Source organism: Leopardus geoffroyi, chromosome E1 (assembly GCF_018350155.1).
Source record: "Leopardus geoffroyi isolate Oge1 chromosome E1, O.geoffroyi_Oge1_pat1.0, whole genome shotgun sequence".
NCBI classification, from domain to species: domain Eukaryota; kingdom Metazoa; phylum Chordata; class Mammalia; order Carnivora; family Felidae; genus Leopardus; species Leopardus geoffroyi.
The window spans coordinates 18,055,677-18,077,298 of record NC_059330.1 but is presented as its reverse complement, the minus strand read 5'-3'; the positions used below and the strand labels follow the sequence as shown (position 1 = coordinate 18,077,298).

General features: G+C 48.4%; 2 protein-coding genes and 1 non-coding gene across 3 annotated transcripts; 1 reads left to right on the top strand and 2 right to left on the bottom strand.

Moving 5' to 3' along the window:
* Window positions 1-490: 490 nt before the first annotated feature.
* On the bottom strand, window positions 491-15,956 carry PIGS (phosphatidylinositol glycan anchor biosynthesis class S). Its single transcript, XM_045487912.1, has 12 exons — window positions 15,851-15,956; window positions 15,434-15,573; window positions 15,237-15,348; window positions 8,609-8,698; window positions 8,248-8,339; window positions 6,282-6,489; window positions 5,859-6,001; window positions 5,039-5,153; window positions 3,800-3,945; window positions 3,125-3,225; window positions 1,894-2,104; window positions 491-1,534 (listed from the first exon to the last, which is right to left on the bottom strand). The coding sequence occupies exons 1-12, from the start codon at window positions 15,882-15,884 to the stop codon at window positions 1,259-1,261; spliced, it is 1,668 nt and encodes a 555-aa protein (XP_045343868.1). The 5' UTR covers window positions 15,885-15,956; the 3' UTR covers window positions 491-1,258.
* LOC123604736 lies at window positions 11,546-11,680 on the top strand. Its single transcript, XR_006715468.1, has one exon. It is a non-coding gene; the product is annotated as a small nucleolar RNA SNORA1 (small nucleolar RNA).
* Window positions 15,957-17,714: 1,758 nt separating the features above from the next.
* ALDOC (aldolase, fructose-bisphosphate C) lies at window positions 17,715-21,334 on the bottom strand. Its single transcript, XM_045487929.1, has 9 exons — window positions 21,192-21,334; window positions 20,014-20,135; window positions 19,714-19,925; window positions 19,548-19,602; window positions 19,293-19,453; window positions 19,090-19,173; window positions 18,686-18,860; window positions 18,360-18,559; window positions 17,715-18,211 (listed from the first exon to the last, which is right to left on the bottom strand). Exons 2-9 carry the CDS (start codon window positions 20,123-20,125, stop codon window positions 18,116-18,118), a joined length of 1,095 nt encoding a protein of 364 aa, XP_045343885.1. The 5' UTR covers window positions 20,126-20,135; window positions 21,192-21,334; the 3' UTR covers window positions 17,715-18,115.
* Between the last annotated feature and the right edge of the window lie 288 nt (window positions 21,335-21,622).

The window sequence follows — 21,622 nt, the reverse complement described above, 5'->3', positions numbered from 1 at the left end:
TCAGATCAGCCTGTTTTTTCCTTCTAATGCATTGTGGGAGTTTTACTTGTTCACTGACTCTTCCCCCTCAACGATCAGTTCCAAGAAAGCAGAGATCCTGTCTTTGTTCTCTATAATACCTAGCACTTAGCACAGTGGCTGTTGCAGCCCAGGCTTAATATATTCTTTTTCTGAATTTATGAATGACTTTGTATCTGAGGGCTTACACTGGTACAAGCTCTTCTCTCCCAGACCCCCTGCGGGGGAAAAAAAAAAAAAAAAAAACAGGAGACACTAACAGCTGTGCTGGGCAACCCTGGACATGTTGAGGGACAACGGCCTAGGTGTCTAGCCACCACAGGGTCCTCCAGGGCAGGGAGGGAGGAAGGGGACATGGCCAGGTGAAAGCAAGGTGGACCTGTGAGCCCAGGGGAACAGCTACAGGAAACCATTACTTAGACACCAAGGAAAGGAAGAATGAAAGGTATGCTCATACTTTGTATCATTCCAATTCACATTCAACCAATGTTTATTGAGAGCATAAAATATGTCAAGACACTTTCATATGCTTATCACACTTAATCCTCATAACCACCTTGTAAGGGAGCTATCATTAGTGCTATTTTAACAAATGCAAAACTGAGGCTAAGGGAGATTAAGTGGCTTATTCACGGCTCCCCAGATGATAAGGGCAGAAGGAATTCAGGCATGCTTGATCCCATCTGGAACTTTCCCCACTGCACCAAGCCACCTCTATAAGAGGGTGAAGGGAAACTTGGCCACACACACAGCATCAGGCTATACCCAACAGGCATAGCCAGCCAGAAGGGAGGGAAGGGAGAGAAGGCCCCAGAGGTGACCTGGCCCTTTCCATGAGAGCAGTGCTAGGGCTCTCCCTGAGGGGTTAGAGAGAAGCGTAGAGGGGAGGAGGCTAGAATCAACCCAGGGCTTTCCCCTAATGTTCCCTGTGAGTGCAGGAGGACTTGGAGGAATAGGACAGAAGCACAACAGACTGCCCCTGCCCCAGAGGGAGACAGGAAAGGGCCTTCAAGTTCAAGCCAGATAAGAAGCCCCCAATGATGCATCGTCTAGACAAGGGCCCAAAGGGTTGGGGGGGAGCCTGAGCCAGAGGAATGGGAAGGATTAATCCTGCTTGGAGTGTTTACACTTTGGTTACTGGAGCTAAGTCCTTCGTGGCAGGCCCCATTTATGTGCCTCTCAATCTAACAACTCCCACTGTGGCCAGAAAGGGAACTTTCCTACTGAGATGTTGTCCTACTCAGTCTATCTTCTCAGGCTTTTTCCAGGACTTGCGGGTTTCCAGGAAGATCTTGACCAGGGACAGGAGGATGGGCACAGCCATAGGCAGGAAGAGCGGGATGTAGATGGCAAACTTCTGGTCGTCAGGGAAATAAAGGAGGTGGAGGAGCGAGGGATCAAAAAAGGCACGCTCCGAGGACGTCACAGCTTCCTGGCTGGCAGTGAAGGCAGAGGCCAGGTGCCCAGAGGCTAACTCCTCTGCCGCCTTCTGGACTGCAGCTACAGCCCTGTACACCTAGGAAGGGGGCAGGGGATTACCATTAAGTCCCAGGCATCAGTGAGGTGTTGGGGTGGGAGGAAGGATGGGCCTTACTTTGTCTTCCACCTACCAGGCAGGTTGCCTGGAGTTCGCCCAGGATATGGAGGCCAGCATAAAAGGGCTATGGTATATTTTCTTAGCGCCTGCCTAAAACCTCACACCCCATCTGGAGTCCTGCTGGGGAGCTGGCACTGCCCTCTAGAGGAAGCCTGGGGGACTCAAGGATGGTATGCCCACACACACCCTGGACCTCAACTGGCTCTCTGGTTTCACCATACCCTGGTCCTCGCTGGCCACTCCAGTTACAGAACAGAATCCATCCTGTGCCCACTCACCTCAGATGCCACATCGTCCTTGATGACAATGTTGCTGATCTTGCCCAGAAGCTGGGCCAGGGAAGTGAGAGTGGTAGTGGCTGTGGCCAGGTTTTCCACTGACCGAGCCCAGAGCAGCCGGTCAAGCTCCCAGGTCGTTAGCCCTTCACTCTTAGGCCCTGAAAACAGGCATTTCACAGGCAACTGGGGCTGAGCAATCCCAAAGAGTAACCTGTGGGAAGAGCAAAGTAAGGTCAAAGGGGCTGAGAGTAGAAGATGGCTATGATCCCTTGAATGATGACTAAGATTTTCCATCTTACCCAGAACCACAGGAGTCATAGGGAAGTACCTCAGGGTATCAGGGGGTGAGTGGCAACACTCAGTAATACAGAGCCACAAGCCCCCCTTTTAAAACCTGTGTTTTTGCTCTTACCTGTTTCTGGATTAGATTTCCACGATCTTGTTTGAAAAAAAGGTCCCGTGGCTACAATATGTCTGATAACACCAACCTAGTTTAATCCCCTAACCCTGTCTACCGTCTCTTTGGACAAATGGGACCACTGAGCCTTTAGTTAAGGGATGATCCAGGACCACTTCTGATAAGCCTGTGTGTTGTCCCTCTCTAATCCTGCACCCAGGGCAGACATTGCTAATCAATCAGAATCCTCTTTCCTAATGATCCCAGACACAGCCGTAGAATCCTCAGTCTAGGGCATCCAGCAGCCACTACCAGCCTATCAGTTACCAGGAGAATTAACAGCTATTTTCTTAAGTAGCCCTATCTACATCCTATGGACCTGACATTCGGGAGTCTGTTTTCCTTTTCTCTTTTTTAAGTTTATTTACTTTGAGAGAGAGAGCGAAAGAGAGAAAGAGGACACACGTAGGGGAGGGGCAGAGAGAGGGGGAGAGAGAGAATCCCAAGCAGGCTCCCTGCTGTCAGCACAGAGCCCGACACAGGGCTGGATCCCATGAACCAAGACCATGACTTGAACCGAAATCAAGAGTCAGATGCTTAACCGGCCAAGCCACCTAGGCATCCCAGGAGTCTGTTTTTTTAAAACAGTTTTTGTCAGCAACTAGTCCTTCTTACAAGGAGGATAAAATGATTCTTCGAAACCCTTCTTGGTTTCCCTGGGGCTCTAGGCCCAGCCAAGGTATCCCTGCCAGGTGAGATTTCATTCTAGTCAGCTCAGAAGACTCGGGTCAGATTCAGTGGCCACACCCCCAGGGAGATGAGCCAGGAACTCACCGCAGCTGAGCCAGGAACACCTCCATCACTTGCTCCATGTCCACTTCAACCCTCACCGGCAGCTTCGAGGCATTGTAGGCTTTGGGGTCCACATTGTATACCTGCAAGGGGAAATAAGGCTGCCCGAACACCACGCCAGGACCGTGAACGGCTCTGCTCTAGACACTCTGGAGGCCATGAGAGAAAAGGGAGACATATTCTGTGCTCCTTAGAAATTACAAACCTGATGGTATAGCTAATATTTTTTGAATACCGGCTATTAGGAGCTTTTCATAAATTATCTCCATTATCCCCTCAGAAGACCCGTAAAAAATACTTATTCCATTTTAAGAGTTCCTACCTATGAGAAACTCCCAGTCTAACAGGAGAAGTGGTCATTCATACAAGACTCCCATAAATAGGGCCAAGATCTAAGATGTACACACGGAAAAGTCCTCAGTGAGTGCGAACCGCTACATGCCAAAGGGTCACATTACAGAAAACTTATAGAAATAAGAAGCTGTGGGGCCGGCAGAGTAGGGGCACAAGCTCATAGCACCCTCACCAACTTGGTGCGGCCCCTCCCACAGGCTGGGCCATGGAGGACACTAGAGGAACAACAGAAGGAACAGTCTCAGGGAACATGTGTCTGTCCGTAAAGCTGGGGCTCTGGGGTCTGCAGAGTGTGACCGTTACCATAATGCCACCCCAACGGGGACTATGGAAGGCGTTAGTGGCCACTGGAGCGCCGTCCTTGTCCTGAATGTACAGGGGGGAGTGGGCAAGCTCAGGTACGTAGAGCAGAAAGTTGAGCACAGGGTAAAGGGAGGCAGCACTGGATCCTGTGGTACAAAGAGAAGGGAAGTCAGAATACCAAAACACGCTGGACCTAGATCTTCGTTCCAGGTCAGCCTCTAACTTGCTGGTCACTCACAGTGGGCCTCATTTCCCCCAACTGAGAGTCACCAGAATATCCTCCAGTCTGGGGTTTCTGTGATTGAAACCTCTAAACATTCTCCCGAGATGGGCCACACACATGAAGCAGAGTCCCTAGCCCCCTTGTCTGTCTAAGACCACTCTCTCGGGCCCTGCCACATCACACCCATATAACTATAACCCATTTTATAGACAGGTATACATATGACCTCATGTCGGCTCCCTCTTAATATCCTTCAATAGCTAGCCAGTCACACCAGGTAAAAGTTCAAGCTACTTAACGTGGTCCTTATGATCAAGCACCTGCCTGCCTTGCCAGCTTTGTCTTGGTCACTCCCTCGCAATTCAGCGACATTATGCTTCTCTGAGCTTCCCGAATGCCTATCCGTCTTACTCTTCTACATCTAAGCTCAGAGTTCCCTTGCCTGGAATGCCCTTCCATCTCTGCATTCAGCACTGGTAGAGGGAATGAGGGAGAAATCACACACAGCCCTTCCCATATCTTGGTCCACACTGGCCTAGCCTTGGTGCCTGAAATCCCACAACCCGTGATATGCTGACTTTGGTTTGTCTGTATTATACTCTGTGGTCACCTATGCTTCCTAGGTACCATCCCCCAAATGAAAAACTGGAACCCCAGCTTCAAACCTCAATCAGAACTGTCGATCCAAATTCTGCCTTTGTGTACTTTTGCTGTTATCTTTCCTACATGTGTGACCATATTTTTCCTGGCTGGCTTGCAAAGAGGGAGACACAGCCTATCCATTCGTTTACAGAAAGCAGTGGGAGTCATGTTTAATAAACGTTTTTGGATACGATAGTGTGGGGTTGGGAGATGTCAACAGAGTCTCATGAAGAAGCCTAAATGCCCAGTACTTCCTTAATGCCCTCAGACCACCCAACCTGGGAACCATAACCATATACTCCCAGCCTCCAACTCCACACTGAGCCTTCAGGGTCCTGCCAAGCCTAGCAAAGAGGCCCTCATCCTTAGCTCACCCAGACGGGACTCCACTGGATTGATGACATGGGGGAGGCTATGTGCGGCCAAGTAGTAGCTAGAGGAAGCTGGGTCAAAGCGTGGGTTTACCCCCAACACTGCATAGTAAAGAATCTGTAAAGCAAAGAAGGAGAACGTTACTTTGTTTATTGATTCATACTCCACTCTGTCCCAAAAGTTTTGAAGTGCCTTAAAAAAGATACAATAAGCACAGGACAAAATATAAGAGATAAAATCAGGGCTGAGAGAAAATAGATGTAGGAAAAAAAATAATAAAGCCAAGGGTAAAAGTTAATACGCTATACACGGGCTATGAAAACCACATTTTTTACCAGGCTTTCCAAGAGCGTAAACAGGGAGGGGAAACGAGTAGCATAATTCAGTGTCTGCAAGCTCAACTCTAGTCAGTTATTCAGAAGTACTCCCACTTACCAAGACCTGATAAAAATTTCTCGCACATTTTTCCTAAACGGATATTGTGTGATACAGAAGGCTACATTCTTCACATCTTTACTGTTACTACACTAACATATTTCAGGAAGTTTTATTTTTTAAATAAATTCCTTAAGGATGGCACAACTGGGTGAATACAGTTCTGGAGGGAGCCATAAGGAAGGTTGTTTTTTAACAAACGTTGACAGAAGTCCCTGAGCTGGACACCACGGAGGGAAAGTAGACACTAGAACCACATCTACACGCAGGAAGTTCCTAGCAAATCAGCAAGCTCGAAGAGCTGGAAGAACAGACTACACATGTAAATAATAAATATGGATGGACTTTGAAAAGGAAAAGGACCCCTCGGCTTGCTCCCTGTCTTACCTGAGAGTCCACAGAGAAGTTGCCGGCAGCACTGAGGGCACTCAGGAAGGGCTGCACATAGCGCCGGACAGCCCCCTCGATGTCCCAGTGGATGTCGTGGGACTTGGGGTCTGGGTTGAGTAAACTGAAGGTGATCTCATAGCCTATAGAAACAGGAGTCAGGGAAGGCAGAGGCTTCTGTGGCTCAAGGGCAGTCGTACCCCTGGCTGAACTGAACTTGTTTCTCCTCTAGAATGGGGTTGGTGGCCATGATGGAACCAAAGGGAGGACCAAACTGGGATGAGGAACAGTGAGTGCTTTCAACTAAGAGATGAAACCACAGAAGAAAGGAGTAGAGTCTGCATGCAGATTCCCCTCCTGCCCCAATGCCCCCACATCATTCACTTCCCTCTCCCTTCTCATGACAAAGCTCCATCGCCCTACCCAAGCTGGACTTGAGAGGCCGCCTCTTATCAGAGCTCCACTTGTCCTCTGGAAGGTGGTCTGCCAGGGCCGCAGCAAGCACATCTTCAGTCAAAGACATGGCCTGCGCTACTTGGATCACCCGGCGGCCGACTATGTTAAAGGCCTCGTGGTGCATTATCCCTCTCACGACTGCTGTCCTCTCGGGCCCGATGTAACTCATCATGTCCTGTGAGAGAGGCCAGCAAGGGAAAGAATGCCCATGGCTCAGGAAAGAAAGCAGAAGAACGTGCCGGTTCCTGTCTCTGAGAATCTGGCTTTTTGCCACTGACCAACAGGCTGACTGCTCCCTTTAGATTCATAGTGAACCATCTCAGCATCTCTGACCAATCAGCATGCATGAATGTTTTCATTCATTTCTGCGACCTTTGCCTTCCCGGCAGACTTAAGCGCAGGCATTATCTAAATCTTCATGGACTGGAAAACTAGGAGACGGCATGCTGAACATGGACTGGAAAACTAGGAGACGGCATGCTGAACAAGGAAAGCAGAATAAACAAACACCTGGGAAGTGTGATGTAAGTAAACAGCACATGGCAAAGAGGGAAGGACAGAAATGTTCACAGCAGCATTATTTCCTTTTTTTAAGTTTATTTTTATTTATTTTGAGAGAGAGAGCGTGCGTGCGCGCACATGAGCAAGAAAGGGAGGGGCAGAGAGAGAAAGAGAGAGAGAGAGAGAGAGAGAGAGAGGAAGAGGGAGAAACCCAAACAGGCTTCATACTATCAGCACACAGCCCAACGTGGGGCTCAGACTCATGAACCGCAAGATCATGACCTGAGCCGTAGTCAAGAGTTGGAGGCTTAACCAACTAAGCCACCCAGGTGCCCCAAGGCGGCATTATTTCTAAGAGTCAAACACTGGAGACAATCCAAATGCCCATCAGCACAGAATGGATAAATTGTGATATTTATACAATAAAACATATTAAAAATGAACACATTAGATTCAACTACACCTTGATTATCATGGAGAATTGTCCCAAACATAAATGTTGAAAGAAACAAAAGTTACAAAAGAACATGTGCTGTATTATTATAAAGCTCAAAAGTTTGCAAAATTAAATATATTGTTTATACAGATATATGTGATGAAACCTGAAAAAGTAAGAAAATGACACACACAAAATACGGTCACCCTGAACTAAAATAAAAGGGAGTGGGGTAAACCATGGAAATACACAGGGTTCAGCTACTATTACTAGACTGTAGTTTGCAAGCCAGGGGTGGGTTCATTAAAATTTTCTTTCATCTTTTTATAAGAATTAAATATTTCAGGGCACCTGGATGGCTTAGTTGGTTAAGCGTCCAACTGTTGATCTTGGCCCAGGTCATGATTCCAGGGTTGTGCGGCAGAGCCCCATGGAGCCTGCTTGAGATTCTCTCTCTCTCTCTCTCTCTCTCTCTCTCTCTCGCTGTCTCGCTCTCTCGCTCTCTTCCGCTCTCCCTCTCCCTCTCCTTTTCCCTCTCTTCTTCCTTCCCTCTCTCCCTCCCTCTCCCCCTTTGCTCCTCTCACCCACTCATGTGTGGTCTAAAACAAATAAATAAATAAAAATATTTCATTGTAAATTTTAAAAGAAAACACTACATGGCATAGCTCCCAATGAGCCTTTTGCTCATAAAGTGGAAAGGTCAATGATCGCCCATTTTACCACCATAATCCATTCAAGCCATCTTCTTTTTTTTAATCCTGTTTTTTTTCCACTTCAAATGGTCACTGGAGCTTTAACCATATAGAACTCTTGAAGTTAGAAAGACCCAGAGTCAATGAAAACAACCCTATTTGCATTCTTTTAAAAAAAAATTTGGAAAAGAGTTTTCTATAGCAAATGCAAGAAACGGGCAGCACTACTGCAAGAAGGAAGTGACCTAGGAGAGGACAAGCAGATGGGATAAGGCAAGGCCATACCCTCCCCTGCTCACCCTACCTGGGGCAGAAGTGAGGAGTGTTCGGGGATCACGTACACAGTCAGGGAGCCCTCTGCTTGCTCCTGCGGCTCAGCTAACATGGTTTCTGCCTCTGGGGACAAGAGCAGAAGGTCTACCAGGAGCAAAAACACCATGCCCTATCCCTCTGCCCCCCAACAGAGTGCCTAAGCCACAACTCCACCTCCCTTTCTACATGGCTGACATTGTGGCCAGGCTTGGCCCCCAGTGGCCCAGGCTGAAACACACTCTCATCCCCAGCTTTCCCAGGAAGTTAGAAGGTGGTATGGAAACTACACACTTAGAGATCAGAAGAAAAAAGAGGGCTCCGTGTTAAACTAGTGTGATTGCTCCTTCCGGTACCTTGCATACTGCCCAGTGACAGGGCCTCTTCCTCGTGGTCCAGAGCCCTCCGATAGGCCTTCTGGAAACGGCACTTGATTTTCATTTTGTCTGAGAGGGAAAGGAAGAGGATGAGAAGACTAAGGGGTGCCTGGGTGGCTTAGTTGGTTAAGCGTCTGACTTCAGCTCAGGTCATGATCTCGCAGTTCATGAGTTCGAGCCCCACATGGGGCTCTGTGCTGACAGCTTGGAGCCTGGAGCTGCTTTGGACTCTGTGTCTCCCTCTCTTTCTGCCCCTCCCCCACTCACTCTCTGTCTCTCTCAAGAAGAAATAAACATTGAAAAAAAAAAAAAAAAAGATAAGACTAAATACAGACCTCTGCCCATCAGCCCTAACACTGTCCAGTGTCTCAGGACATCAAGAAAATCGTTTGCAGAGAAAGTCCCAGAGGCTACAGCCAATTCTAATGATTTGTACATGGATGATAGCAAATACACGACACTCCACCTCTTCCACCTAACCAGCTCTTGCTTCTACCTGTGTACACACTACCTTCAACCTGAAGTACTCTCCCACAGGGAAATCTATTACAATATTTATTCTATTAATAGGTGAAAGGAGCAAAACCATACGATCACTTCGATAGGTGCCTCAAAATAAGGCAACAAATTCAGGTTGTTGTTTTTTTTAGAGAGAGCGTGAATGTGCCAGCATGCGTGCGTGCACACAAGCAGGGGCAGAGCAGAGAGAGAGAGAGAGAAAATCTCAAGCAGACTTTGTGACGTCAGCACAGAGCCTAATGTGGGGCTCAGTGCGGGGCCTGATCTCACAAACCATGAGATCGTGACCTGAGCCCAAATCAAGAGTCCGATGCTTAACCAAATGAGCCACTCAGGCGCCCCAATGAACATTCTTTTTTTTAAAATTTTTTTTTTTTTCAACGTTTATTTATTTTTGGGACAGAGAGAGACAGAGCATGAACGGGGGAGGGGCAGAGAGAGAGGGAGACACAGAATCAGAAACAGGCTCCAGGCTCTGAGCCATCAGCCCAGAGCATGACGCGGGGCTCGAACTCACAGACCGCGAGATCGTGACCTGGCTGAAGTCGGACGCTTAACCGACTGCACCACCCAGGCGCCCCATGAACATTCTTGATAAAAATGCACACTTAATGACAAAACACTCAAGTAGTTCCATTAAAATCATTAATAAAATGAGGATGCCCACTACTTCCTCTATTATTCAGCACTGTTCTTTCTGAAGTTCCTGAGCAATGAAGAAAGTGAAGACCAGTGAAGAAAGAGACACGAAACCTGAATATTTGAAAGAACAAAATGTCCACTTTTTGAAATAGCATAATTATTTTCCAAGAAAATCAAAGAAAACCAACTGAAAAAAATATCAGAACTGGTAACAATTCAGTCCTATGACTAGATATACACAAGAATTAATAGCTTTCTGAGAAATACCAGCAATGTCCAATTTGAAAAGCAAGTATTTTTTAAATCCCAATCCTCATCATAATAAAGAACGTACAAACACCCAGGAAGAAATGTACAAAACTATAAGAAAAACACCCAGGACTTTACTGAAGGACCTAAAAGAAGAAGATTTGAATGAAATGGGAAAGACTAAATATTCTAAGGATGTCAATTCTCCCCAAATTAATCTATACCTGCAAAATAATCCCACAGGGATTTTTTGACACCCTCCCCCCGCCCCCCCCCCGGAACTTGAGAAATTGAACCTAAAACTTCTTGTGAAAGTTCTTTGTTATAGAAGAATTCCAGGTCATAATATAGGAGAAATTACAGAATTTTAAATTTGCCATTTTGGGGTACCTGGCTGGCTCAGTTGTAGAGCATGCTACTCTTGATCTCAGGGTTGTGAGTTCAAGCCGTACGTTGGGTATATAGATTACTTAAAAATAAAATCTTAAATGGGGCGTCTGGGTGGCGCAGTCGGTTAAGCGTCCGACTTCAGCCAGGTCACGATATCGCGGTCGGTGAGTTCGAGCCCCGCGTCGGGCTCTGGGCTGATGGCTCAGAGCCTGGAGCCTGTTTCCGATTCTGTGTCTCCCTCTCTCTCTGCCCCTCCCCCGTTCATGCTCTGTCTCTCTCTGTCCCAAAAATAAATAAACGTTGAAAAAATAAATAAATAAAAATAAAATCTTAAAATAAATAAATAAATAAAAACTGCCATTTTGCAACTGCTATGAAATGGATGTCAGCATCATTGGATGCTAAAACCATCAGGTGAAAGGTTGACAGGGAATTAAAATACAGACATCGAGGAGTGCCTGGGTGGCTCATTCGGTTGAGCATCCGATTTCGGTTCAGGTCATGATCTCGCAGTTGGTGAGTTCGAGCCCTGCGTCAGGCTCTGTGCTGATAGCTCAGAGCCTGGAGCCTGCTTCAGATTCTGTGTCTCCCTCTCTCTCTCCCCTTTCCCCACTCATGCTCTGTCTCTCTCTGTCTCGCAAAAAGGAATAAATGTTAAAAAAAAAAAAATTAAAAAAAAAATACAGACATCAAGCTGACAGTATCTGAATTCACTAAATCATCTTTGTATCACCCAAAGTGAAAAAAACCCATCCATTCTATGCTTCCTGATATAACACAATAGGAAGTATACCACACTAATTATAATGTATTCTTATCTAAAAAAGTGAACTGATTTTGATCAAATCTCCTGATCTGACTACCAGTTTACAAAAAATATGGATAATAGAGGAATAAGTTAAATGAAACTAGGAGGAAGCAATCTGCCAAATCCAGAATGGGAGAGGTTCTAGAAAACAAGTGGCCTGGTTTCTCCAAAAAACCAAAGAAAAGAAGTGTATCAGGATGGGGTAGGGGGAGCTGATATATAATTAAAAAAAGGCAAAAGAAATGTAACAAAATGTGATGTATTGATCCCGATTAGAATAAACCAACTATAAAAGGACACCTGTGAAAAGCCTCATTCTAGATGGAAATGGGTACTATCATTCATGGTGTCCAGAAATTGTTAACGTGGCTACAATAAGACACAGGTTATGCTTCCATTGCAGCAAGTTTATTGCAGTGGTGACATTGAGAACTGTAACATTTTTTCCTAGGCTCATGGAGTAGAGAGTGGAAGTAACAAGACTTTTCAATATTAGAGACAATGAAAGAGTAACAATTTTTTTTTTTAATTTTTTTTTTTCAACACTTATTTATTTTTGGGACAGAGAGAGACAGAGCATGAACGGGGGAGGGGCAGAGAGAGAGGGAGACACAGAATCGGAAACAGCCTCCAGGCTCTGAGCCGTCAGCCCAGAGCCTGACGCGGGGCTCGAACTCACGGACGGCGAGATCGTGACCTGGCTGAAGTCGGACGCCCAACCGACTGCGCCACCCAGGCGCTCCAAGGAGTAACAATTTTAGATCATTTGCCAAAATAGCAATCAATGTACTTCCTACAATTTGACTTCTAGGGCCCTACTGTAAAGAAATTGGATCCCAAAGATTACAGGTGGGGAATTTCTGAAGTAGGTCCACATGCCAGTGGAGATCAAAGAAGTCCAACCAAAAGAACCAGACTGACTGATAGTGACAACTGTGGATTAAACAAAAGTTCTTTTTAAAAGGATTATTTTGGGGGCGCCTGGGTGGCGCAGTCGGTTAAGCGTCCGACTTCAGCCAGGTCACGATCTCGCGGTCCGTGAGTTCGAGCCCCGCGTCAGGCTCTGGGCTGAGGGCTCAGAGCCTGGAGCCTGTTTCCGATTCTGTGTCTCCCTCTCTCTCTGCCCCTCCCCCGTTCATGCTCTATCTCTCTCTGTCCCAAAAATAAATAAACGTTGAAAAAAAAATTTAAAAAAAAAAAAAAAAAAAAAGGATTATTTTGGGGGCGCCTGGGTGGCTCAGTCGGTTAAGCATCCGACTCTTGATTTCAGCTCAGCTCATGATCTCACAGTTGGCGTGTTTGAGCCCCATGTCAGTCTCTGTGCTGATGGTGTGGAGCCTGCTTGGGATTCTGTCTCCTCTCTTTGCCCCTCCCCCACTTGCTCTCTGTATCTTTCTCAAAATAAGTAAAAACATACTTTAAAAAATAATAAATAAATAAATAAATAAATAAATAAATAAATGGGTTATTTCGAAGATTATGATTCTGGTTTTGGAGGAACTATGGTGATCAGCTGCAGCAGTGGAAGGACACACATGTAAAATTCCTGAAATAAAATTTATTGGGGCATCTGGGTGGCTCAGCCGGTTAAGCATCTGACTCTTGGTTTCGGCTCAGGTCATGATCTCGCAGTTCGTGGGACCAAGTCCTGCATCAGGCTCTGCACTGACGATGCGGAGCCTGCTTGGGATTCTCTCTCCCTCTCTATCTGTCCCTCCCCCACTCACACTCACACTCACACTTTCTCTCTCAAAATAAATAAATAAAAATATTTTTTTTAATTTATTGACTTAAAAAATTAAGAGGACACCTTCGAGATAATTGGGGAAATATGAACATAGACTGGAAATTAGGTGATACTCAAGAATTACCGTGGACTTGGTTAGGTGTGATATGGTAGTTATGTTTAAAAGCAACAAAATAAAATCTTTCAAGGGCTGCCCTTCTCATCTAGCATAAAAGCTGTATGTGAGCCTAGCCCCCAGTCCACTGCTCTGGTTTTATTTCTTTTCCTCTTACTCTTTCCCTCATTCACCTCACTCTCCCCATAATGGAATTCTCACTGTTCTGCAAAGGCACCACTTCTGCTCCTACCACAGGACCTTATATTTGCTTCTCTCTCTACCAAAAAAATGCTCTTCTCCCAGATATCTACACAGTTTACTACTTTACCTCTTTGGGTCTTTACTTGAAAGTCCTGTTTTCAAATGATGCTGTCCTTAGCCACCCTCTCTAAAATAGCAATGACCTCTTTATCCCCCAAGAAAGCCTCCCTATACCCCTGTCCTGAACTATTCTCCCCCTGTCACCATCTAACATACATACATACATTTATTTATTACAGATTTTATTTTTTTAAGTAATCTCTATACCCGATGTGGGGCTTGAACCCACAACCCTGAGATCAAGAGTTGCAGACTCCACTGACTGAGCCAGCCAGGTGCCCCCCACCATGTAACATATATTTGTTTATCTTCCTGTCTGTTCTCTTCTTTTTTTTTTTTTGGTCTATTTTGTTCAATGTATTTTGTCTACTTTGTTTGCTGTATCTCCAGCGACTACAACGGTATCTGATATGGGCACTCAATAATAAATATTGGTTGAATAAATGAACCAACCTATTACTATTCCTATGCAGTAGATGAGAAAACCAAGAGTTAGAGAGGTTAACAACCTCACCCAAATGCACACAAGTGGCAGAACCAAGGCTTTAACCCAGCTCTCTTACACCAAATTCTCCATACTCTTGGCCACTCCACCCGACTACCTTCACAATATGTCCATATTATTGAATACCATGTCACTAAATATGAATGTCCATGATAAATTGACAACAAAGTTGCAAACTAACATGTGAGGCATGATCCAATTCTTGTTTTGAGAAACAACAAGTATGCGTGTTTACATTAGGCTGAACCGTATGAAATATGACTTTTAAGAAACACGGGTGACCAAGGTTAAAAAGCTAGAAAGTAAATGGTACACAGGCACTTCACCATCTGGACTCAGCCTACACATACAGTCACTCACAATTTTCACTTCACACTCCAGAAAAGTAAAACTGCACACAGATTCCCCCAACATGCTGACTCACCCCTCCAGGCTTCTACACGGGAGGTAGTATAGGTTGTTGATTAAAAGCCCGAACTCTGGAATCAGTCGGGCCTGGATTTAAATCTTAGCTCCACCTCCTACTAGCTAGCTGTGTGATCGTGAACAAATTAAAATCTCTGACTCTCTTTTTTTCATTTATAAAATGGAGATCATGTTAGAGACGATTAAATGAGACAACACATGTAAAGTGCTTCACCTAGTTTATGGCATATAATGAACAACAAATATTAGCCATTGCTATATCTGGCTCAAGCTGTTCCCTTCCTCCCTTCCCCATTTACCCTGAATTCCTTCACATCCTTTAAAAATCTGACTTAAAAATGACATCCTCAAAACCTTCTCTGCCTTTTTTTTCCTCCCAGGCTGTTAAAGGCTCTTTTTTAAATACGATCTCTGTTTCTTACATAATCCCCTGTGATTTCTTTATCTAAGTGTTTTTCTCCCCTACATGACTATGAATTTCTCAAAACCATTATCAATTCTTTATTTATCCCGAAATTCCTGGTACCAAAAAGTGCCTACTAACACTCAACAAAGTGTTCCATGTCAAATTGAATAAGAGCTGTATACAACTCCAACTTGATTCCAAACCCTGCGTTCTTTCTACTACATCCCACCTCCTCTCCTATCTTCTAATGAGCATCAACTGCTTCTCATCAGGTAGCACAACTGTCATGAATGAAATTGCTGCCCTAACGGTGAACACTGTTATTTAAAGTTGCTTTTCTTCTAACCAACCACACTGTTCATTCAGAACTGTTCATTCAGAGAGAGCTTTTAAGAAATTTTTAACTACATTTAAGGGACACCCACGCTCCTCCAACCTAACCCATCTCTGGGCTGAGCTCAGACCAGAAAGGCAGGCTTGACTCCCCAAGAACTCACATTTCAGAGGGATCTCTCTCTCATGCACAACGGTGAAGGGCAGCTTCTCCTGGTCGTCCGACGGCACTGACTCTCGGGTAAATACGACAGTGACGGGCACCATGAGCCGCAGCTAGAGGAAGGAGCATCAGGGCCATCGGCTGAGTCTCCACCTTGCCAGTGGGCTGTCCCCAGGCCTTCTCCCACAGAGGTCTCACCTGCAGGGCATTCAGCCCACTGATCTCAGAGTAAGGCAATGGGGCCCGGTAGGTCTCCGTAGTCTTCCACCAGAGCGGCAACCCCAGCACGATGGCCACGGCAGCGAAGAAGAGAGCGGCCCGCTTGCCTCGGACCACCTCTAGGGGCACGGAGGTACCGACTTGAGGCGCTGGAAGTGGGCTTGGTTGCCCTCCCCACACCTGACGCGGACGAGCCCCAGCAACCCTCACTCAGAAGCTCTCCGCCCGCCTTCATAGGGATCCCTGTGCCAGGGGCCCGCGCCCGTCTGAAGGGATCTTGTCTGAAACGACCCCCGACCCCCCAGTCCGCGGGACCACTGGCACACCACAATCCCCAAGCCCGCATTCCTCGCTCGCAATCTACGAGTCTCAGTTCCCACCCGAATGCCACCGCACCTAGGTCTGTAGCTGCGGCCCCGGGAGCCGCCATGCTTCCATCCAGTTGCTCTAGCCGCCGAGGGGCGGAGCTACGCAAAGCCTCCCCCAATCGGAAACCCGCAAGGAGGGGGCGGGACCACGGCAGAGGTCGCAGCCAATCGCAAGCGGCACTCAGGAAGGGCAGGCGAGAGAAAGAGGTAGAGGGTGGGCGGGGTCCGCAAGGAGCCTGGCCGCGAGTTTGAAAGGAATTTACCCAAGCACCAAGGGCCAGTGGAGTGGCTGTGCAGGTTTCTGTGTTGCCGGAAGGTTCTTCGTTAGTACCCCGTTTCCTTGTGGAACACACTCCTAGCCCCAGGGATTAAGAGAGCAAACTCTGCAGGCGTTAAATGCTAGTTGAGCGACCACAGGCAGCTCTAAGTCTCAGTTTTCTCATCTGGAAAATGGAGATATTTACTAAAATGAGGTCATTCAGGGGCGCTTGGCTGGCCCAGTCGGTAGAGCAGGTGAGTCTTGATCTTGGGGTCCTGAGTTTGAGCCCCACGTTGGGTGAAGAGATTACTTAAAAAATAAAATGAGGTCATTCATGTAAAGAACCTGGCACGGAAAGCACCCAAATATCACCTATCAGGATAACTGTTTATCGTCCGTTTCAGAGAGCTCCTCTTCTGGGCACTCTTTCTCCTTAAGCTTCAGATATGGAGACAGCAAGCTAGTTGTACCTTTTTAGCATATTTGGCTCATTCGGCCTTTTTTTTTTTTTTTTTTTTTTTTTTAAATTCATTTGAGTTCATTTCCAAGTTGTAAAAGTCTGAATACTTCACTTAAAATTCTTGAAAATTCATGAGCACAGACTCTGGATCCTGATCACTTGGGTTTAAATCCTGACTTTATCACCTCACCTGAGTGATCTTGAGAAGTTAATTAACTAACCTCTCTGTGCCTGTTTCCTCATATTAAAATAGGGATGGTAATAGTATCTACTTCATACAGTGTTGTAGTAAATGAGTTAGTAAATGTAAAGTGATTAGAATAGGGCCTGGCGGGAGCACATAGCAAGTGCTATATAAGTGTTAGCTATTTTTGTTAATATGAGGTCAGGTGACACTGGACCTACATTCCCATATTGCAATAATTTGGTGGGTGGAGCGCTGATTGCACACTTTACACAGAGCATGGGCTGCCCAGTTCACACAGAACATGCCTAGCAAGTTCTTTCAACTTTTCATCCCTTCAGACGGCCCCAGGTGTTCGATGTATGTACCCTCCACACCCCAGCCAAGTGGTCAAAGTTTAGCATGAAACCTCACCAGGGCTTCCCTTGCCCAGACCCTCAAATTGGCCTTCTCTGTGCCCTCATCTCCCCCAAACGGGAATGGGCAATAGCCCTTGGCAACCTCCTAGGTACCCTGCTCCGTCTGGCAGTCCTGAGCGTTGGGGCTTTTCCTTGCTGGGCAGGAGCCCAGGTGTTCCTCCTGCAGTGCCACCCCCACCCCAGCAGAACGTGTCAAGCCCCAGCAGGGTTCAGCACACAGAAGTGAGCGACTGCCATCCCCCTTATCCCAGTTTTGGGCCGTTCGCAAAAGCTGCCTTCAGGAATTGCACAAGTCTCGCCTTACTCCATCCTTCAGACGCAGCCCAGTGCCTCTGATGTGGCGGTCCTGAAAGACCTGCAGCCTTCCAACTTTGGACATTAACCCACAAGAGCTTGAGCTGGGAATGGTGACTGGGTGTGCCCCCCCCCCCCTCAACACTTCCAGCCCAGTAAAACTCAAAACCTACTCTGTCCTCCACAGTCAGAGGGCCCAGGCAGTCAGCCGAAATCAGAAACTGAGAAGTGGGCATCTGAGGCATCTGATGTGTAAAACAGACAGACAAAGTAGCATGTTTTGCTACCATTTATTTGCTATGTGGTATGTACCCAAGGTGTGAGTCATGTCTGGTGTTCTATCCTCTGATCCCAGGAGAGAGGACAGGCAAGGAAAGCCCAAGGAGAAACTACCACACCATGGGGAAATTGTGGGGGCTAGCAGAGGCAGGGGGAAACCGAAGCATCCTGCTCTGGCTTCTAGCAACTTCTTCTGCCCTCAGTCATGAGGGGCACCCCATCCATCTAGTGGTCCCAGGTGGCAGCAATGGGAGAGGGGAGGGGAGGACAAAAAAGGAAGATGACTCCGTGCTGGATGCAGGCATGTCTGCTCTGCATGACTGTTTGGTGCTAGCCATTACTATAGGTGAAATTGGGTGCAGGTGGCCAAGCCAAGGGCTGTGACATGGGATGCGTACTCAGTAGGCATGGTTGGCAATGTAGAGGGACTGTGCCGCTGCTCCGCCATCTTCTCCACTGCCTTCATACTTGCCCTGGGCCGCAAGCCCATTCACCTGCAAAAGAGCAGGCGGGAGGGGGGTTCAGGGGGAATAAACAGGCTGACCCAGCCCACAGGGGCCAAACCCTGCCCAGGCTGTAACTTCTGAGTGCCCCCTGCCTAGCTATACCCCTCTCCCCCAATCACCACCTCTAGCTCCCAACCTCGGCCCGCTTGATGAACTCCTCAGTGGCAGCCCCAGCATTGTCTTGTTGCCCTCTCCAGGCATTGAGGGCAGAGGCCTGCAGGGCACGCCCGTAGGAGAAGGTGAGGGCCCAGGGCCGAGGAAGGGGGCAGCGGTTGATAGCATTGAGGTTGAGTGATGCTTCCTCTTCACTCTGACCCCCAGACAGGAAGGTCACTCCTAGGGTAGAGTAGAGAAGACAAAGTGGTCAACTCTCTAGTTTTCCAGGGCACAGGACCCATGAAGACCACAAGAACCTGAGGATGGGTCTTAGGGATAGGAACGGGTTAGGAAGCACGGTGGTACCTGGGACAGCCGGGGGCACAGTGCGACGCAGGGCAGTGACAGTTGCCATGGCGATCTCCTCTGGGCTGTATTTAATGGGACAGGCGTGGCCAGGGGTCACCATGTTGGGCTTGAGCAGGGTCCCTTCGAGGTACACGTGATGGTCACTCAGGGCCTTGTACACGGCAGCCAAGACCTGGGGAATCAGAGGTTTACTAAGGTTCTGGACTCCTGTTTAACCCTCCCTGTTTAGGGGAAGGTAGGCATGACTGGGAGGGTCAGTACAGGCTCAAACTCACAGGTGTGTTCTTGGATGAAGTAAAAGCATGCTTGGGGAAAGTGCTTGCATCTAAGCCAAGGACTATGGGGAACAGGCTCCCCTGTCAGACTGTCCTTGCGGTGTCTGTAGCCAGGTGTGGACTCACCTTCTCCGTAACATACTGACAGCGTTTGAGGTCATGGTCTCCATCAGGCAGGATCTCAGGTTCCACAATAGGCACAATTCCATTCTGCAGGTAAGAGCAGAATAACTTGGGAGGGGCAGTAGGTAGGAGGGGAGAAAGCCCTGGTAACCCTCTCCCCACTAGGCACAGGGCACCCATCTGACCCCCCTCACACATACACACACCTGCTGGCAGATGCTGGCATAGCGGGCCAGCACGTTGGCATTCTCCAGAATGGCAAGTGCTGAGGGTGTGCGCTCACTGATTTTCAGCACGCAACGCCACTTGGCAAAGTCGGCACCATCCTTCTTGTATTGGGCACAGCGTTCCGAGAGCCCATCCAGCCCTGCAGGCATAGTGCCAGCCTCATCACTCTGCCCCTCTGTGCCAGCATCAACCATCCAACAACCCTGTGGTCCTGAAGCCCACCCATCCTGTACCTTGAGTGGTGGTTTCTCCATCGGTCCCCGCTAGAGGAACTACACCCTTGTCAACCTGTAGGGGAAACACAGGCAGAAGGCTGAACCCAGGCAGGATTCCCCTTGTCACCTCTCTCACACACACCTATTTCCGTGTTCAGCCCCCATTGAGGGCCAGTGGCTGCACCTTGATGCCCACGACAATGCCCTTATCCTGGATGGTACGAACGAAGGGAACACCACTGTCATCTTTCTGGTAGAGTGTCTCATGGAAGAAGATCACCCCTCCGATGCACTTCTTCACACGGTCATCAGCACTGAACAGGACCTGGCGGTACAATCTGCGGTTTTCCTCTGTGTTCTCCACTCCAATTTGGCTCAGCCGCTTGGCCATGCTTCCTGGGGGCAAACAAAAGAAGGGTAAGCAAGCTCATCCCCAGGGCTCTCTGGCCACCTCTACCCCACCTAGCCACAGGCCCTCACCTACCTACAGACTCATCGGCGGCCAGAATGCCTTTGCCTGGGGCCACAATCCGAAGGGCGATGTCAGACAACTCCTTTTTCTGCTCAGCAGAAAGGGCTGGGTACGAGTGGGGCATGGTGACAGCTCTGTGGAATTGAGACAAGATATAAAAGCTGGACCCGACCTACTACGTCCTCTACTTCCTCTCTTGGCCATATGGGCCAAATGGCCTCCCCCCACCTCCCAACCAGCATGGAGCTAGGAACAAGGCAGTTGTCCTTGGCATAGGTCCTGGGCAACACAGTGGCACCAATCCCTCTGACAGCTAGCAGGCTTAGGGCTCCAGTTCCCACATCTCCTTTTGTCACTGGTGGGCACCCTTCCCAGCCCTGGGGAAAGATGCAGGGTGGGGGTGGGGACGTGAGCAGCCCCGAAGCTACAGGGCTTCTTGTGAAACTACTGCCCAAACGAAGATCCAGTCCTTCTTTTACTGAATTTGGCCCTGTGAGGTAGGGCATGAGCCCTGGCCTTTCCAATTGCCATTTGTCAGCCTCAGCAGGGCCCCTAGGGAAAAGTGCACTTATTCCCAGGCTTCAGAATGAGGCAAAAGTACCTATCACCCCTCTTCCTGCGCCTTCCGGGGGAAAAGTGGGGGACAAGTGGGGAGCAGGAGTGGCACAAAAAATTGCCATAGGCTTCTGTTACCGCTTCTTTTCCATAGCTCAAAGCTGACTGTCTTTGCAACCAATTGGGAGCAGAGGATCAGGGTTGAAAAGAGTGAGTAGAGGGCCTGAGAAAGGGAGGAAGAGATGCAGGAGCAGGGGGGAGACCTGTGGGGAGCGGATAGGGAGACAGGCTAACTAAACCAGGGGACAGAGAAGGCAAGACAACGGGACAAGGACTTAGCCCAGGAAAGGGAGCAGGCTGAGATGAAAATGGGCTGGGCGGGAGAGGCTGACCCCAAGGAAAAAATCCGGTAGGCAGAGGAAGACTGAAGTCGGGGCCTGAGGGCTGAGAGGAAGGGGTGCTGTGGAAGAGGCCGAACCACAGGGTTTGGGGTGGACAGAAAGGAGACAGGATGTAAGGAGAGAGTTGAGAAGGCACATCCAGGCACCCTTGGGGGCAGGCCAAGGGGGACAGAAGTTAGAGTCATAGAGAGGAAGCGGAGATGCTGAGCAGCTCCGGCCTCGCTCCAGCCTCACCTGTCCGCAGCGAGTTAGCAGCGGCAGCCACAGGAACAGCGCGGATTAAGGTCGGCGACAGCTGTGGCTCCCAGCTCAGGCTCGGATAAATGAGGCTGCGGATGCCGCAGAGCTACGTGACACCCCCGAGGGGCGGGCACCTCCCCGCCGTAGCCACGCCCCCTCCCCCAGACTGGTGTCCTAGCATGGCCACGCCCACAGAGGCGGGGCGACGAGGTGGAGTGACTACACGGCCAGGTTCTCAGAGGCTGTTGTCCCCTCCTACCTCATGGAGCCCTGCCAATAGGGCCCCAGGGGCAAGAAACGGCCTTGCCCTCATTTCTGCCACAATCGCCTTCACCGTGTGCCCGGCACTGTGCTGGATGTTGGGGATTGAGCCTGGTCTGGTGAAGGAGAGTCACCTAAGCAGTCACAACTGGTGAGGTAAGGTG

Coding starts and splice junctions, on each gene's coding strand:
- PIGS (XM_045487912.1), bottom strand. CDS start 15,884: ATGGCGGCTCCCGGGGCCGCAGCTACAGACCTAG. Junction 8,699..15,236: donor GAGAGAGATCCCTCTGAAAT/GTGAGTTCTTGG, acceptor TTTCCCTCTCAG/ACAAAATGAAAATCAAGTGC. Junction 3,226..3,799: donor CCCGTTGGGGTGGCATTATG/GTAACGGTCACA, acceptor TTCCCCTTGCAG/GTATACAATGTGGACCCCAA.
- ALDOC (XM_045487929.1), bottom strand. CDS start 20,125: ATGCCCCACTCGTACCCAGCCCTTTCTGCTGAGCAGAAAAAGGAGTTG. Junction 19,603..19,713: donor GCATTGTCGTGGGCATCAAG/GTGCAGCCACTG, acceptor TTTCCCCTACAG/GTTGACAAGGGTGTAGTTCC. Junction 19,174..19,292: donor ATGCCAGCATCTGCCAGCAG/GTGTGTGTATGT, acceptor TCTTACCTGCAG/AATGGAATTGTGCCTATTGT.